The 17407-nt window shown below is 37.6% G+C and overlaps 10 protein-coding genes and 1 non-coding gene across 11 annotated transcripts; 7 read left to right on the top strand and 4 right to left on the bottom strand.

Moving 5' to 3' along the window:
• Positions 1–125: 125 nt before the first annotated feature.
• Positions 126–440, bottom strand: YDR029W (uncharacterized protein; the record flags this gene model as incomplete). Its single annotated transcript, NM_001348809.1, has 1 exon — positions 126–440. The coding sequence occupies one exon, from the start codon at positions 438–440 to the stop codon at positions 126–128; it is 315 nt and encodes a 104-aa protein (NP_001335755.1).
• A 220-nt stretch (positions 441–660) lies between these two features.
• Positions 661–3705, top strand: REG1 (protein phosphatase regulator REG1; the record flags this gene model as incomplete). The annotated part of the gene is made up of 1 exon (NM_001180336.1): positions 661–3705. The coding sequence occupies one exon, from the start codon at positions 661–663 to the stop codon at positions 3703–3705; it is 3045 nt and encodes a 1014-aa protein (NP_010311.1).
• Positions 3706–4221: 516 nt separating this feature from the next.
• On the top strand, positions 4222–6891 carry VPS54 (Vps54p; the record flags this gene model as incomplete). Its single annotated transcript, NM_001180335.1, has 1 exon — positions 4222–6891. The coding sequence occupies one exon, from the start codon at positions 4222–4224 to the stop codon at positions 6889–6891; it is 2670 nt and encodes an 889-aa protein (NP_010310.1).
• Positions 6892–7271: 380 nt separating this feature from the next.
• On the top strand, positions 7272–8984 carry NSI1 (Nsi1p; the record flags this gene model as incomplete). The annotated part of the gene is made up of 1 exon (NM_001180334.3): positions 7272–8984. The coding sequence occupies one exon, from the start codon at positions 7272–7274 to the stop codon at positions 8982–8984; it is 1713 nt and encodes a 570-aa protein (NP_010309.3).
• A 231-nt stretch (positions 8985–9215) lies between these two features.
• Positions 9216–10025, bottom strand: RPS11A (40S ribosomal protein uS17 RPS11A; the record flags this gene model as incomplete). The annotated part of the gene is made up of 2 exons (NM_001180333.3): positions 9216–9641; positions 9981–10025. The coding sequence occupies 2 exons, from the start codon at positions 10023–10025 to the stop codon at positions 9216–9218; spliced, it is 471 nt and encodes a 156-aa protein (NP_010308.3).
• Positions 10026–10643: 618 nt separating this feature from the next.
• On the bottom strand, positions 10644–12032 carry SES1 (serine--tRNA ligase SES1; the record flags this gene model as incomplete). Its single annotated transcript, NM_001180331.1, has 1 exon — positions 10644–12032. The coding sequence occupies one exon, from the start codon at positions 12030–12032 to the stop codon at positions 10644–10646; it is 1389 nt and encodes a 462-aa protein (NP_010306.1).
• A 637-nt stretch (positions 12033–12669) lies between these two features.
• YNCD0007C lies at positions 12670–12743 on the top strand. Its single transcript has one exon. It is a non-coding gene; the product is annotated as a tRNA-Val (tRNA).
• Positions 12744–12877: 134 nt separating this feature from the next.
• On the top strand, positions 12878–13468 carry ATG31 (Atg31p; the record flags this gene model as incomplete). The annotated part of the gene is made up of 1 exon (NM_001180330.1): positions 12878–13468. The coding sequence occupies one exon, from the start codon at positions 12878–12880 to the stop codon at positions 13466–13468; it is 591 nt and encodes a 196-aa protein (NP_010305.1).
• Positions 13469–13536: 68 nt separating this feature from the next.
• FAL1 (ATP-dependent RNA helicase FAL1) lies at positions 13537–14736 on the bottom strand (the record flags this gene model as incomplete). Its single annotated transcript, NM_001180329.3, has 1 exon — positions 13537–14736. The coding sequence occupies one exon, from the start codon at positions 14734–14736 to the stop codon at positions 13537–13539; it is 1200 nt and encodes a 399-aa protein (NP_010304.3).
• Positions 14737–15095: 359 nt separating this feature from the next.
• DAS2 (putative uridine kinase DAS2) lies at positions 15096–15794 on the top strand (the record flags this gene model as incomplete). Its single annotated transcript, NM_001180328.3, has 1 exon — positions 15096–15794. One exon carries the CDS (start codon positions 15096–15098, stop codon positions 15792–15794), a length of 699 nt encoding a protein of 232 aa, NP_010303.3.
• A 380-nt stretch (positions 15795–16174) lies between these two features.
• Positions 16175–17377, top strand: GCV1 (glycine decarboxylase subunit T; the record flags this gene model as incomplete). Its single annotated transcript, NM_001180327.1, has 1 exon — positions 16175–17377. One exon carries the CDS (start codon positions 16175–16177, stop codon positions 17375–17377), a length of 1203 nt encoding a protein of 400 aa, NP_010302.1.
• Positions 17378–17407: the final 30 nt, after the last annotated feature.

Genomic DNA, 17407 nt, shown 5'->3' with positions numbered 1-17407 from the left:
ATTTCTTACCACCTCACCTTAGTTTCAGCTGTAGCCTCTTTTCTGACATAATATTGGTAAGTCGGGTTAACCAATTCCGGGCCGAAAGCTTTTTTTATTCACTCTATTTTTGTTTGCATTTAAACTCACAGTGGATATTGAAGGAAGGAATCAGCCCTGAGATTGTGTGACAAGCCTTTTGCAAGACAGAACAGGAGAACAAGAAGCCATAAAAGAAGAATAGACAAATATAAATACTTTTGTTTGAATACCCCTATCAGGTCTTTTAAGGAATAAAAAAGGAGAAAACAGGAGAATATACCATATAGGAGACGCGATTTCAAACGAAAGCTTGAGAAAGGGTTATCGCTGAAATTTAAATAGAAAGAGAAAATATCACAACTAGAGTTAGTATTCTTTTTATCGTTCATCAGCTCTATCAAGATATAATATTTGCTCATCTTTATCTCTCTTATTTTTTTAACACCACCTCCTGAAAGAGAACTAATTGGTATACTAGTTTTACGAGGGCTAGCTTTTGGCTGTTATACGTATAACCACACACCTGGTGTTCTGTACGAACGTTGAAAAGTCAAAGCAAGGGGGAAAAGATAATATCCTTGAAGATTATAAATCCTAAAGCAAGCATATTGACGAAGACGAGATAAGAAAAATCCAAAAATGTCAACAAATCTAGCAAATTACTTCGCCGGTAAGAAAGATATTGAAAACGAGCATGTAAATAGAAATGCGAGCCATGAAAGTAATAGCAAAAGTGATGTCAAAATTAGTGGTAACGATAACGACAACGACGAAGATATGGGGCCTTCAGTATCGATGGCTGTTCAAGCGAAAAATGATGATGATTTCCATAAATCAACTTTCAACCTTAAAAGAACAAGATCAATGGGCCTTCTTGATGAATATATTGACCCTACCAAGAAATTGCTAGGAAGGTCAGACGACTTATATGATAACGACAATGAATATTATGACAACTCATCTAATAATTCTTCAAGCAATTCTTCAGATGATGATTATGATGACGGCTATCAGGAACACTCAACCTCCGTTTCTCCACCGCCGGCGGATAATGATAGCTACTTAATTCCACAAGATGATAATGACGTAGTGGTAGAGCCAGAAAGACATGTTGACTATCTGTCACATGAATGGAAAGAATCAGAAATTTCTAATTCTTGGAAATATATCATCCTAAAGAAAAAGAAAAGAGATGTTGATCTAGTAAATGCTGCTAGGTTAGAAAATGCCTCATGGAGAACATGGGCAAAAGCAAGAAACAACTTGAAAACAGTGTCACCTGAAGTGGTTAATTGGTCAAAAGATTCTGATGTGACTTGGCTATATGGCCCTATTGTAAGAGATTCTGAAGGTAATGCCCAAAGTGAAGAAGAACATGATCTAGAAAGAGGATATGGTTCGGATGATGAAAATTCCAAGAGAATTTCAATGCCCACTAAAAATTCAAAGTCGATCGCAGCTGCTCCGAAACCAATTTTGAAGAAGAGAACCGTCACAGAAATTATAGAGGACAACGCTTTATGGAAACTGAATGAGGCAAGAAAACACATGACAGAAATGAAACATGCTTCGGTAATAATGGATCCCAATGGCAACAAAAACGTCCATGACGATTTCGATGCTCTGGCCGCTCAAGTTAACGCCCAGTACTACCATTATCCCAAAGAATCGAACAGTAGCGTTAGTTTGAAGAGTCAACACTCTGACAAAAAAGATAATTCTACCATACCGAATCCTGTAGGAGAAAATTCAAATGGTGGCGGTGACAAGGGAGAAGAAGACCTGCATTTAAAGTCAGCGCTTCATGTTCAAAACAATAGGTCAACGGCACAATCAAACAAAAGCATACTAGAAAATAGTACCAATGATCGTAAGGCTAACTTGGATCAAAACCTAAATTCTCCTGATAATAATAGGTTCCCCTCCTCAACATCTTCCTCCAATAGAGATAATGAAAACAATTCCATGGGATTATCATCAATATTAACCTCAAACCCAAGTGAAAAATCTAACAAACCTACTAAAAATAGACATATACATTTTAATGACAGGGTGGAACAATGTATGGCACTACGATATCCAGCTTCACAATCGGAGGATGATGAAAGCGATGATGAAAATAAACAATATGTTGATGTTAATAACAATGCGAACGTTACAACAATAAACAACAATAGGACTCCATTGCTAGCCATTCAGCATAAATCTATTCCTATCAACTCCGCAACTGAACATTTGAACAAAAATACTAGCGACGATGATACATCCTCACAATCATCATCTTCATCACATTCTGATGATGAAGAACACGGCGGCCTTTACATAAATGCAAGATTTTCCAGGAGGTCTGACTCTGGAGTTCATTCACCAATAACAGATAATTCCTCTGTGGCTTCATCTACTACTTCCAGAGCTCATGTACGTCCCATAATAAAGTTGCTTCCTGATACCACTTTGAATTATGGATCAGACGAAGAATCTGATAATGGCGAATTTAATGGGTATGGTAATGCTGTGTCACATAACGTCAATACCTCCAGAGGCTATGATTACATATACGATTATAACTCGGTCTACACTGGTGATACTTCCAGTTTTTTACCAGTAGATTCATGTGACATTGTAGATGTTCCTGAAGGAATGGACTTACAAACAGCCATTGCAGATGATAATGCATCAAACTATGAATTTAACAATGCGGTAGAATCCAAGGAAAAACATGTTCCACAACTACACAAAGCTTCAGCAAATAATACAACACGTCAACATGGATCGCATATGTTATTATATGACGACGACAATTACAGCTCTTCATCAGATAGCGAACAGCAATTTATTGAAGACTCACAATACAATAGTAGCGACGACGAAGAGGAAGAAGATGACGATGACCAAGAAGTAGACGATAACCACGATGAAGGACTTTCACTGAGGAGAACATTGTCACTTGGGAAATCAGGATCTACCAATTCTTTGTACGATCTAGCACAACCATCACTCTCTTCGGCAACTCCTCAACAAAAAAATCCTACTAATTTTACAGGGGGTAAAACTGATGTAGACAAAGATGCACAACTGGCTGTCAGGCCGTATCCGTTGAAGCGCAATTCCTCTTCAGGGAACTTCATATTCAATTCAGATAGTGAAGAAGAGAGTAGCAGCGAGGAGGAACAAAGACCATTACCCGCTAACAGTCAGCTGGTTAATCGAAGCGTATTGAAAGGCAGTGTGACACCAGCAAACATATCATCTCAGAAGAAAAAAGCCCTTCCAAAGCAGCCAAAAGCGTCCGATAGTTCACAAAGCTTTAGAATTGTAAATAATACTCCTTCACCAGCCGAAGTGGGGGCGAGTGATGTTGCCATAGAGGGTTATTTCTCTCCTAGAAATGAATCTATCAAGTCTGTTGTTTCCGGGGGAAATATGATGGACCATCAAGATCACTCAGAAATGGACACTTTGGCAAAAGGATTTGAAAACTGCCATATAAATAATGCTAGTAAGCTAAAGGACAAGAAAGTTGATAGCGTGCAAACCACTAGAAAAGAAGCGTCTTTGACGGATTCGAGTAATGAAAGCTTACACAAAGTGGTGCAGAATGCAAGAGGTATGGCAAGCAAGTACTTGCACTCTTGGAAAAAGAGTGACGTCAAGCCACAAGAAAATGGAAATGACAGCAGTTAGAAGAAAGAATTTTGAAGTCAACATGAAGAGAAAATAAAAATCCAGGTAGTGTGGATCAGTGCCGTCTTTAGGATCCAAGTAAGCTGTAATCGACTGGCATTGTCAAGGACAAATGTAGACAGCGAAGCAGTTATTTTACGTACACAATTAAATTCGCTCCAGATTTCAAAACTTCTTTATACCTTTACAATATTTGGTACTTATGTACAAGAACTTCTTGAGCTTCCATAGTCGTATGTGTGTTCTATATATTAGCAATTAAACGCAGCTGATCTAAGATATGTTCGTGGGTAATGATTTTCAGATAGAGTACAATCAATGTTTTCTTCGATCTTTAAAGGGTTTTTCCTTTATAAAGAAGACACCACACAACAGTCTAGAAAGTAAACAAAACAAACTACGACACGGCTTGTTTTAGGCACAACTTTGTTTTAGGCAGAGCTTACAGTAATTGGCAGTATTGATATCCTAAAGCAGTATTAAAACAATTTAAAGGTTTGGTGAGGTATCTGGCCAATGTCAATAAGCGAAACACCTCATAATAAAAGCCAGGGACTGCAAAAAGCGGCTGGTCGTCCTAAAATTGTTGTTCCTGAGGGATCGCCTTCTCGTAATAGTGATAGTGGCTCTTTTACTATAGAGGGTGATACTTCCCTTAATGACGACTTGTTAAGTATATCTGGCAGTGTCACACCAAGAGCGAGAAGATCTTCGAGATTAAGTCTGGATTCAATAACGCCGCGAAGAAGTTTTGATTCTAGGACACTATCTGTTGCAAATAGTAGATCATTCGGTTTTGAAAATGAAACACATAGTGGGTCCATGGACTTTTCGCCATTGGGAAATAACTCCATCTATGAAATTGTGATGAACACAAGGAGGAAAAACTGGCTCAATTACCCCACTGTTGCTGATATTCCACAAGTTAGCCTAAGCAAAAATGATCTGGATGACCATTGGAAAACTCATGTTATCGAATACGTCAAAAACATTAAAAGTGATTACCAAATATTTCAAAGCACAAATAATATAAGAAACATGAATCAGATGGAACAGTTAAAAGAACTGCGAGAAGGGGAAAATATGCATGAGGAGTCGTTTGAAGCAAATCTGAGGCAAGGGGATGCCGAGCTAATAAATAGTATACCTGACTTTTACTTTTCAGACAAATTTCAATTAGATAACCCTCGAACTTTTCATAAAGTGTTGGACGCTATCGATTTATTTTTAACGAAACTAGACATGAAGAGACAAGCGGAAAGGGATGAGGCTTTTTCTGAGTTGAGGGACAGGCTAAACGATTTTTTGGATATCGTAGAAACATTACTGGTTACAGAGATATCCAAATCCTCACACAAATTTTTTCATGCGCTAAGTGAAGTTGACAATATTCAGAAAAGAGCCTTGGACACAATGAGCGAGCTTAAGGAGCTAGCACAGAATATCAAGACCATTGACGCAGAGAATATAAGAAAAAAAATTTCACATTTAGAAATGATTTTTAAGAGGAAGAATGTAGAGAAACTAGAACAGGGATTATTACAGGCGAAGTTAGTGCTGAACAAAACAGATGAGTGTAAGTCAATGTATGAGGAGAACAAGTTGGATAACTGCTTAGAGCTGATAAAATCCATCGATTATCTGATTAAGGGGGATGATTCAATAAACGAAGATGTTCAGAGTTGGACTAGGTGTTGGCCCTATAAATTAAGCAATTTGAGGACGATACCTGCTTTGTCAGCAACGAGAGAGTTTTTAACCAATATGAAGATTGAAATAGGAGGAAAGTTCAGCCTACAATTATCGATTTTACTAATAGATGATTTAAGATCCTTTTGCAAATCAATCAAACCAAAGGAAACACTACATAGGATACAAACGGGATCTAATGATAAAAAGCAAACTATATTTACTGATAATTTTTCTTCAAAGATAACCGAATTAATAGTCAGATTGAATAGATGCGAAGAATTAACGAGTGCCTTTGACCTATACAGGGAAAAATCTATCACTGAGCTTAAATCTATCATAAAAATTTATTTGCCAACAGAGAATGCACACGCTGACAATAACCACGATGAAAAACATCTTAACAATGGCTCTACTAGTGGGTCTAAACTTTCAAGATTAATAAAGGAGCAAACTCCTGCAGAATTTCAGTCCATGCTAGTAAACATATTCACGCACGCGCTCGAAGCTCTTCGAAGACTTTATGGGCATCAAAAGTTGCTTCTAGATATCTCTCTTAACGAGCTAGCATCTGTTAAAAGTCCAAACGAAAACCAGCACAACATGATTACGCAATTGGATATACGTACTGGCATCAACGAAATAATCAGAATTATTCAGTTACGTACAGGCAAGATCATTGCCGTAAGAAGAGAATTGAACTTATCTCTACGGTATGATTATTTCTTGAAATTTTATGCTATATGCGTTATTTTTATTCAAGAATGTGAAGTATTAAGTGGTGAATTTTTAACGAAATATTTAAGTAATGTTTTAGCATCTCAGATCAAGCATTATGCAAACGCACAAAGTTCAAAAAATTACCGCAACATAAAGAAAAAGATTGATGCTGAAGAATGGATTCCATATATTGTGGACTCCTCTATTCAGAGCGATGTTAACGACATTGTGTCAAGTATAGACATAGACCCATTGAGTTGGACAACTATTTTAGACATGGTAGGGGGTTCTCATGATTGCGAAAATGGCAGAAGCGAGGACAAGGAAAAAGATGAAGGAAATGAAACATATCAAGGTCATAGGAAATCGGTTGTTGTTGGCGATAAAACTTTTGTGGCCAGTAGTTCTCTGCTCGCTACCATTGAGGTTATTAAGGAGCTAATGGTTCTTTCCATAAACCTTCCCTCGATATACTTATCAAATTTCGAGAAGTTGTGCTATGACGCACTACAATACTACAACAGTAGCGCCATGGCATCTGTCACACAACCTGGAAACTCACTTTTAAAAACGGGTAGAAACTTATCTATCATGGGAGAGTCATTGGACTGTCTCGCAGAATTTGTGATTATTGTTCAGAGATTTTATCAAAGGCTTTCCAACTCTAACAGGGATTTTGAGCCATTCGATGCGAGTCATTATACAACCCTGTTGGGGCAATTCCAGGCCTCATCGAATAAAATATACATGGCCAATGCCCCACCTCCGCCTGTATAAACATGATAAAGAAAAATTAGATTTCAAGCTATGTACCATTATTTACTTTTTAAACTAATGAATCATCGATGTTATATTCTCTAAGAAATTCCGCTTTTTTTTTAGAACATTATCTACGTATTATTTTTCCAAACATGAGCGGTGAAGAAATGATCAAACAATGAAGATCGAGCGAGGTCAGAGCTTTCCAAATGCGATAGGAAAGGACTTTTTCCAGCAGCTATGAAAATGTACTTCAAGTATCTCGTCAGTTGCTTTACAACTCATCTCCTGTAATTTCCAACATAGCATCGTTCACGACACAGTTGGCGCTGAACAAATTTTGTGCATAGAGCAAGCAGCCGTTTCTTGTCTGCGTCAAGAAGAAAGATAAAGGTAGAATGGACAGCGTGTCAAACCTTAAGAGCACAAATTTTCAGAACAATAATGACCCAAAAGAATCTGTAGAAGAAGCAGTGCTAAGGTATGTGGGAGTCGACTTGAAGAATCATATTAAAAAGACAAAGAAGAAATTGAAGAAACAGAAGAAGAGAAAGCATGGTTCAAAAATGTCTCATGAAGATGAAGACACTGATATGGATTGGTATTTGAAAACATCGGGTTCAAAAGATTTACGTAAAGTGGATGATATCGAACCAAATTCTGTTGCTGTAGCAGCTGTTGCTGCCGCATACAACAGCTCAATGAGAGAAAAAGATAAGAGGAGCTGTCATAAAAAATCTTCTAATAGTAGATCAGAGAGGAAGAAGCACCGTAAAAGAAAAAGCTCTAAAGAAAGAAAAGCCAAAATAAAAATGGTCCTAGATCCGCAGCTGACTACACTGGACGATGGCATAACGACAACAGCATTTTTACCTGATGATCTCATTGCTGAAACAGCTTTTGATAAGTATGTTGATACTGAAAAGGCATACCTAGCTAAACATCCAAGTAAATCGTTAGAAGTTAATGAGGATGATAAAGAAAACAACTTTAATAACAATAGCAGCACGCTGGTTAGAATTTATACCGATTTAGAGGGGATACCAAATGACGGCAGCTACATAAAGCGCACTCCAAAGATACCAGAAAAGGATGTGAAATCAGACGACTTGATATTGGCACCAGAAGAAAACAATGGAGATACCGCATTACTGCGATCCGATATTGTGAAAGCGTCAGTAATTGACGGTGCTATCACAAAATCCATCGGTAAGAAGTTCACTCCCAGCGAGGAAAATGCTTTGGACCAATTCATCGAAGAATACATGAAAATAAGAGGCTTGGATAGACGCCAAATGTGCGAGAGAATTTGGTCTACAGACGGAGTCATTAGAGATGGGTTTTGGGCAAATATCAGCAAAGTTTTACCTTATAGAACAAGGTCCTCAATATATAAACATATAAGAAGAAAATATCATATTTTCGAACAGCGTGGGAAGTGGACGCCAGAGGAAGATCAAGAATTGGCAAGATTATGTTTAGAAAAAGAGGGTCATTGGACCGAAGTAGGCAAATTGTTAGGCAGAATGCCTGAAGATTGTAGGGACCGTTGGAGAAACTATATGAAGTGTGGTTCAAAGCGAGGTTCTAAAAGATGGTCGAAAGAAGAAGAAGAATTGTTGACTACTGTAGTAAATGAAATGATTGAAGAGGCACACCAATATCAAAGGATGAAGGCATTGGAGGCTGCCAACAAAAATGATAGATACAATCAAATGTATTCTAGGGGTCCAAAGGGAAAGAGAATTAGCGATAATCCTACCTTCAAAGATATGATCAATTGGACTGTCGTCAGTGAACGCATGAGCGGAACTAGATCCCGTATACAGTGCCGCTATAAGTGGAATAAATTAGTAACAGATGAAGCAGCCAGAAGTATGTTGAGCATTCCTGTTTCTGAAAGGAAGTGGCTGCTAGAACGATTGAAACAGCTACCTAAAACGTCCTATTCAAATATCGACTGGAACAGTATAGCTACCTACAAGCCCGGATATCCTCGAACTGGTCTTGAACTGAGATTATGTTACGAGCAGATGAGAGAAAAGATTCATGACTTTAAAGGAAGGTCAACAGCTGAAATAATTGATTCATTGTTGGAACAAATCAATTAAGAAGGGTTACTTTCCCAAACATATACAGACCCAATAGATAAAAGCATATTTACTGATTTTTAAAGGTAAAGAAGAATGCAAATCCACCCATCATTACAAGGTGAAATATTCACTTCATAGTACATTTGCTTCTTGCAGAAGTGGAGATTATTGAATTTATATTTTTAGTACATTATACAAATAATTATAAAATAAACAGTTACGTAAGTCTTATGCTGATTCATAACCAGCTTAAAATTTAGCAAATTGTTTGTTAGCCTTACCAGCAGCAGCAGAGACCTTGACAACGTTGAATCTAACAGTCTTGGAGATTGGTCTACATTGGCCGACGGTAACGATGTCACCAACTTGGACACGGAAAGCTGGGGAAACGTGAACTGGAACGTTCTTGTGTCTCTTTTCGTATCTGTTGTACTTTGGAATGTAATGCAAGTAAGCCCTTCTGATGACAATGGTACGGTGCATCTTGGTGGAGACGACGGTACCGGTCAAGATCTTACCACGGATGGAAACTAAACCAGTGAATGGACATTTCTTGTCAATGTAGGAACCTTCAATAGCGGTTTTTGGGGTCTTGAATCCCAAACCGGCATTCTTGTACCATCTCTTGGTTCTCTTGGAAGTCTTAACCTTTGGGTTGTTGAAGATGTGTGGTTGCTAAAAAAAGGATGATACAAAGGTTAGTAAGTTATTCGCATAAGTGAAATAAAAAGAAATTTTACCCAATCAACTATCGTAAACGTAATGAATCAGTATAAAAATGTGCTACCTTTATCAAGCCTTCGGCACCGCCGGTTTTGTAGTTAATTAACGCAAATATTGTAAATTTTGACTGGCAAATTCTATTAGTCGTAACAATAAACATGCTAAGAATTCAATAGGATACCTGCTAAGTTTTCATCTATTCTAAACAATTCCTCAGACGATATATATCAGCAAAGTTACTTTAGGTAAAATTTCTTTAAATCCCTTGAGACATTATCGCTAAATTCATACCTTTTGGAAAGCTCTCTCGGATTGAACGGTTAATTCAGTGGACATCTTGCTGGTTGCTTAATTTCCTTTTCGACGTTCCAAAAAGCAAATCATTATATGAAATGATGATACAGGTATACCATCTTTTGGACTGCACATTACAGTCCTATCATCTTGGAAAAAGTGCATAATTGTGGAAGCCTTCCTAGGAGGAGGAAAGCCCATCCGGTCCAAGCGAGTGAGACAGTATGAATTTTGGGTCCGCGTAAACTTAGGCAGAAACACTGACTCGTGGGGGCGTCCACCCAGCGGACGACTTACTTGGGTTGGCCTGGAATTTTCTTTCACCGGGAATATTATTAGCTGGGAATAGTGTCGCGTATCCGCGGAACAATATTTGAAATCGTGAAAAAGATGAAAAGAAATGTTTTTTCCTGAATGATTGGGTGTAATAAAATAGGTCTGGGTTATGAGGGAACTATTTGTCGGATGGTCATGCAATATTCTCGTTATTGAATTAACAACATTACGTGCGATGAACACTATCGATTGGTAAAGGCTCATTATTTATTTATTTTATTATGCAACCATGTATATAAGATTATGGAGCTATCATGAGAAATATATTAAAAAAGATTGGCAGAACAGAAACAACATATATGTGACATTCATGATATGCTATATTTAATTCTTCTTTTTCTTGTCTTTACTAGAGGTGGAATTCTTTGGTAATTCATTAACGAATGGTAAAAATTCTGGTTCACCTGGAATGTATTTCCTCAAAACTTCTGGTACAACCAAACCATCTTCCGTTTGGTAGTTCTCCAAGATACAGCACAAAGCTCTTTGGGTAGCAGCCAAAGTGGAATTCAAACAGTGTACGTATTTCTTTTCTCTGTCGCCCATTTTCTTTATACCGCATCTAATTTCTAAGTTTCTTGACTGATAATCAGTACAATTGGAGCAAGAGACGAGTTCTTTGTACTCCTTTTGGTATGGGAACCAGGCTTCTAAATCGTACTTTTTAGCGGCAGCATTGTTTAATTCACCGGAAACGATACCAACGATACGGTATGGTAATTTCAAAGACTTATAAAATTCCTCAGAGTAAGAGATCATCTTTTCAAACTCCTCCCAAGATTTTTCAGGTTCAGTGATGACGAATTGTTCAATTTTTTCGAAAGCATGAACTCTGAAGACACCCCAAGCATCCTTACCGTGAGAACCGGCTTCTCTACGGAAACAAGAGGAGTAACCGACATAGTGAATTGGCAATTGCTCTTGTGGCTTTTCAAACCATTCACCGCTGTGGTAAGCGGAGATAGGTTGTTCTGAGGTAGCAATTAGGTATTTTTCATCTTCACCATCGATAACTTTGTATAACTCTTCATCGAATTCAGATAGTTGAGCAGTTTTTGACATAAGTTCTTTATTCATCATGACTGGAGCTTGTAAAGGAATATAACCCTTGGCAGCTAAGAACTGTAAACCATAGTTAATCAAAGCTTGGTTCAAGAAAACACCATAATTTCTGAAGAAATAACCTCTATGACCACAAATCTTTACACCACGGTCTGGATCATATCCATCTAATCTTAGCAAGATTTCATGATGGGATAAACTAGCTGGTTTACCAGTCACAGAAGCAATGGGGCCAACCGCTTCTAAATCCTCTGGTTTCCAAGTACGGACCAATTCATTGTTTTCTTCATCGTTGGAAACAACAACAGATGGATGAACGATATTTCCTACTTGAAAAACTTTTTTCTTCAAGTCCTTATCTTCCTGTTGCTCCTTTTCAGTCAATTCCTTCTTTTGTTGGGTTAACTTCTCTTTTTCGGCTAATAATCCGGAAGCGTCTTCCTTGTTTTTAAACTTCAAACCAATATCCTTTTGAAGCTTGTTGAATTTCTTGTTCAATTCATCTAATTCGAATCTTGTTTTGACCCAATCTTTGTAGTCGGAAATAATTTCATCGACGATTTCAACACTGGCATTTCTTGCTTTCTGAGATTGTCTGATTAGCTCTGGGTTACCACCCTTATCTTCGATAAATTGGTTGATGTCCAACATTTTTAATTACACGCTTTTCCTTGTGCCAGTTCACGAATTGTAATATATATATATATATATATATATTACATTGCGATCTTATCAACTTATTTTCTGCTATTTTTCAAATTTCATTGAGTTGATTCGAAGAAATGACAAAAAAATTTTTTTTTGCACCACGTGATTTTTTTTTAATATATATGAGGAACAATTTTCGAGCCGGATAGGCCGCATTCATGTTTTTTACAATTTTACCTTCGTATAAATGTAGGAACTCTTTTTTGTTCTGCTGACCATACTTACTCTAAGGAAAAAAGTCAAACATAATGTCCATCCTTATCAGTAATATGTGAAAAATTCGCCATGCTGCAGCTAATATCACCAAAATCAGTGTATTTTTGACTCGATACGTATTGTAAAACGTGCCCAGTCCTGCATCTGCATTTTCAAACGGTGTCGTCGACACTGTAAAATAAATCTGTCCTTTGAATTGCAGGCATAACTTGAAAGAAATACACACTTTCGACATATAATAGGCGAACAGGCCTTAAAAAAATTAGTTTAATGACAGAAGCACCACTCTTGTGGATTATCCTGAAAAAGTTATTTTACATTTAATATAGCGATATTGGGATTAAGTCATTTCCAATGGGTTTCCGGTCCAATGGTCCAGTGGTTCAAGACGTCGCCTTTACACGGCGAAGATCCCGAGTTCGAACCTCGGTTGGATCAGAATCTTTTTTATCGTAAAAGATAATAATTTGAAGTACATATCCATAATATAAGGGTGGTCAATATCCAAGATAAACGTCGCATTCCCATTTTCTTATTAAGCCGGTAAACATTGCTGAAATCTGCGAACAGGAATGAATGTTACAGTTACTGTTTATGATAAAAATGTCAAGTACAGATTAGAAGAGAATATCAAAAATAACAAGGGTCCCAGCAACGATGATCAACCAGCATACAATAATGAATCAAAGAGCACGGACGGAAGTGATTATGCAATGTTTCCCACTAACATTAAGTACATATTTGAGGACAACAATGATGAACTAGTAGATTCAAGTGATGCTGCTTTGACAGCAGGAATAGATAAGGTCGGAGATGAACTTGAAAATGTCATAATTGTCCAATTGGATGAATCGGGATCTCTTGAGGATATCACACTAATCAGCGACCAATATGAGCTTTTGTCACATAGGACAAATAGTCTCAGCTTGGAGGAAAACCAAATGAGAACATTATCATCACATGGTGATGATAAATCTAATGATGAAGAGGAAGAACTTAGCGTTGACAGTGATAGATTCAGAGTGGACTCGGACATTGAGCTCGATGTAATTTCACAATTTTGCGATCTGTCTCCTTTTCTTCGCGATTTGAGTTTGAATGACTTAATTAAACTCTACGTCACACAAAATGAACAATTACAAATGCTCTCCAATTCCGTATGAAAGCAAAAATGAAGCCGCATGGATGAGACTCTCTTAACTTGTTTATGTAGGTATATGTTCTCTATATTTTATGATAATTCTGCAAAATTTGCTGGCATCGGATTTATTTTGATAGAATAGAATTTTTCAATTTCTCTAAGTTTTGCTAAATCAGCTTTGGTAATGAAGTTTATAGCCACACCCTTTCTACCAAATCGACCACTTCTACCGATACGATGGATGTAATTTTCTATTATTTCTGGTAGGTCATAGTTAATGACTAAAGAAACTTGTTGGACATCAATACCGCGCGCCCAAACATCCGTCGATATCAGTACACGAGAATGACCTGTTCTAAAATCATTCATTACTTTATCTCTTTCTTCTTGTTTCATATCACCATGCATGGAGACTACAGCAAAGTTTGATTGGATTAGCCGCTGAGATAACCAATCTACTTTTTTCTTGGTGTTACAGAATATCACACATTGTGTAATGGTCAAAGAATCGTATATATCACACAGAGTATCGAATTTCCACTCTTCTTTGTCAACATTAACGACATATTGTTTGATACCTTCAAGTGATATTTCATCCCTCTTCACTAGGATTTTAACTGGATCATTCATAAATTTTCTGGTTACTTCTAAAATGTCCTTATTCATTGTTGCGCTGACAACAACAACTTGGCAATTTTTAGGCAATTTTGCAAAAATATCGTATATTTGTTGCTTGAAACCTAGTGTCTCACTCAATAATTCATCAGCCTCATCTAAAACTAACATTTGAACATTTCTTGTTTGCAACATTTGTTTCTTAATCATGTCTAATACTCTTCCTGGTGTTCCGCTAACGGCCTGGCAACCATGCTTTTGCATTTTCTTCAGGTCGTCTTTCAAAGTTTTACCACCTGTAATGGCAAATGCATTGACATTCATATAATCCCCTAGATTTTTTACTACTTGCCCAATTTGGCTTGCTAATTCACGTGTTGGAGATAGTATTAGAGCTTGTAAATCTTTCTTCCTTAAATCAATAGCTTGTAAAAGGCCGATTGTAAAAGTTGCTGTCTTACCTGTACCTGATTGTGCTTGTGCTATAACGTCCTTGCCCGAAATAATCTGTGTAATAGCCCTTGATTGGATAGAGGATGGTGCTTCAAAACCGTATGAGTATATTCCTCGAAGTAAGTCATCTTTTAGATTCATGCTTTCAAAAGTAGAAGACACCTTTAATTTTTTCGATGTTTTAAACTTCAATTTTTGGTCTTCTTCTCTGTCAAACGACATGTCTAATGAGTTTTTTTTTTGTTTCTGTACGGTCTATTTTATTTGAGTGAACAAATTTTTATACCTCTTGAAGGAGTGGTGGCCCTTTTATATTAAAATTTGTGTATAATTCATGTTTTTATTTTGTCTGGGCCCTGCTATTATCTAGCTCATCGCATAAAATAAAATTTTCAAACTTCGGCATAAATTCTCGACACTGATAGAAAAAGCAGATCAAATAGTAAGCAACTATGGATTGTACGCTGCCATCACGGATAATTCAATTTATCTGTACATTTTTCCTAGAGCATACCACAAGGGAAATCGTTTTTAATTTTCGTTTCCTGCATTAACAATTAGCGAGATAAATATTACAGGAAATGGACAGAAAAGCTGTCGAAGAAAAAAGAATTGTTATTTCTATCGGTGGAGGGCATGCTACTGGTGTTGGAGCAATTGCACTGGATTTACAAAATACTTTCAAAAGCCTATATAACTCTATCAATATAAGGGTAATAAACCTAGATAATATGATAGAAGGGAACATCAAGAGCTACAATAATAACGACTATGATTTTGATAATATCCTTAATTTGGTATATGAAAAGCACGCTGTAACTTCTCAAAATGACATGATTCAACATGATTACGAGGACCCGATAGATTTGATAATAGTATGTGGCTGTTATGCGCTATACGATAAACGCATCAACGAAATATCTCAATTAAAAGTATTCTTGGATAGTGATGCAGATAAAAGATTAATTAGTCTAATCAAGAAGAAGAACGTAGGGAGCAATGAACAACTAGCCCAGTTGATCACTGAGTATATGGACCATCTGCGCCCGGAGATGCAACAATATATAGAGCCCACTAGAACTTTTGCAGATTTGATCATTCCTTCTACAAATGAAAATCTAGGGCGCGCAGTCCTCGTGGACGGTATAGTTAAAGCAATCGAAGATACCAAAAGCCAAATAGAAGGCAACAATACGAACAACAAAATACGCCCACGTTTATGGGATTTCGAAGCTGAAACAATGGACTTGGAGAAAGATAGATATTACGATCTGTCATGAGGTCCTTGCCTTCTATATCTGCGCCACTTTTAATCGGCTCGATGCGACTAACATCCGTATTTACCCACACAAGCTTATTGATTTTTTTTTTGCATTCTTGGATCTCGATGGGCGCTTTTACTCCATTAGAACCATGCTCACGGGAAGCTGAGTTCTTACTTAGAGCTGGTCATAGATATCACCTATTTTGTTCATCGCCGTGACTTCTTTCGGCAGGGCGACTCTGCTCAGGAGCCCTGACTCGTGTTGCCTCGAGTAAACGGTATGTCAAAAAGAATAGGTCCAAATATCATATATATAGCACCTTGAACCCAAACAAATCCAATTACAGTACCCGTAGCTCACATATGTAGAAAGAGCTTTGCCTGGCACAAGCAATAATGTCTATAATCAAAAAAATTGTGTTTAAGAGATTCAACTCAACTTTGAAAAAAACTGCTCTTCATGACCTTCATGTGTCATTAGGCGGTACAATGGTACCATACGCAGGATATTCCATGCCCGTACTATACAAGGGACAGACTCATATTGAATCACATAATTGGACCAGGACAAACGCTGGTTTATTTGATGTTTCTCATATGTTACAAAGTAAGTTATCTGGTCCTCATTCTGTTAAGTTTCTGCAACGTGTAACGCCCACAGATTTCAATGCCTTGCCTGTTGGGTCAGGGACCTTAAGTGTTCTATTAAATCCACAGGGAGGCGTGGTAGACGATACCATCATCACTAAAGAAAACGATGACAATGAGTTCTATATTGTGACCAATGCTGGCTGTGCGGAAAGAGACACCGAGTTCTTTCACGATGAGCTACAAAATGGTTCTACTTTAGATTGTCAATGGAAAATCATTGAAGGTAGATCACTATTGGCATTGCAGGGTCCTAAAGCAAAAGATGTGTTGGAACCACTTTTATCAAAAACAGCTCCTGGAAAGGATCTAAAAGAGTTATTTTTTGGACAAAGACATGAATTTGCGTTAAAGGACGGTTCTTTGGTTCAAATTGCTAGAGGCGGGTACACTGGTGAAGATGGATTTGAGATAAGCATTGCAAATGAGAAAGCGGTTGAGTTTGCGGAGCAACTCTTGGCCAATCCAGTAATGAAGCCTATCGGACTGGCTGCTAGAGACAGTTTAAGGTTGGAAGCTGGTATGTGTTTGTATGGTCATGAATTGGACGAAAGTATCACACCAGTAGAAGCTGCGTTAAACTGGGTGATTTCAAAGTCAAGAAGGGACCTAGTAGATCAAAAGTACTGGTTCAATGGCTATGCCAAGATAATGGACCAGCTAAACAATAAAACGTATAGCAAGGTACGAGTCGGATTCAAATACTTGAAAAAGGGGCCAGCTGCCAGAAATGGTGTCAAGATCTTCTTGCCCGATGCCGAAACAGAGGTCGGCCTTGTTACATCAGGTAGTGCATCTCCAACTTTAAACAACATCAATATTGGACAAGCTTATGTACAGAAAGGTTACCACAAGAAGGGAACGAAGTTGCTTGTTCAAGTAAGGAACAAGTTCTACCCGATTGAACTTGCTAAAATGCCTCTTGTGCCCACACATTACTACAAGCAGTAAACTGAGCGAAATAATATTCAGTTGATAATG

The sequence above is a fragment of the Saccharomyces cerevisiae genome, chromosome IV (genome assembly GCF_000146045.2).
Source record: "Saccharomyces cerevisiae S288C chromosome IV, complete sequence".
NCBI classification, from domain to species: Eukaryota; Fungi; Ascomycota; class Saccharomycetes; order Saccharomycetales; family Saccharomycetaceae; genus Saccharomyces; species Saccharomyces cerevisiae.
This window is presented reverse-complemented; position numbering and strand designations above follow the sequence as displayed.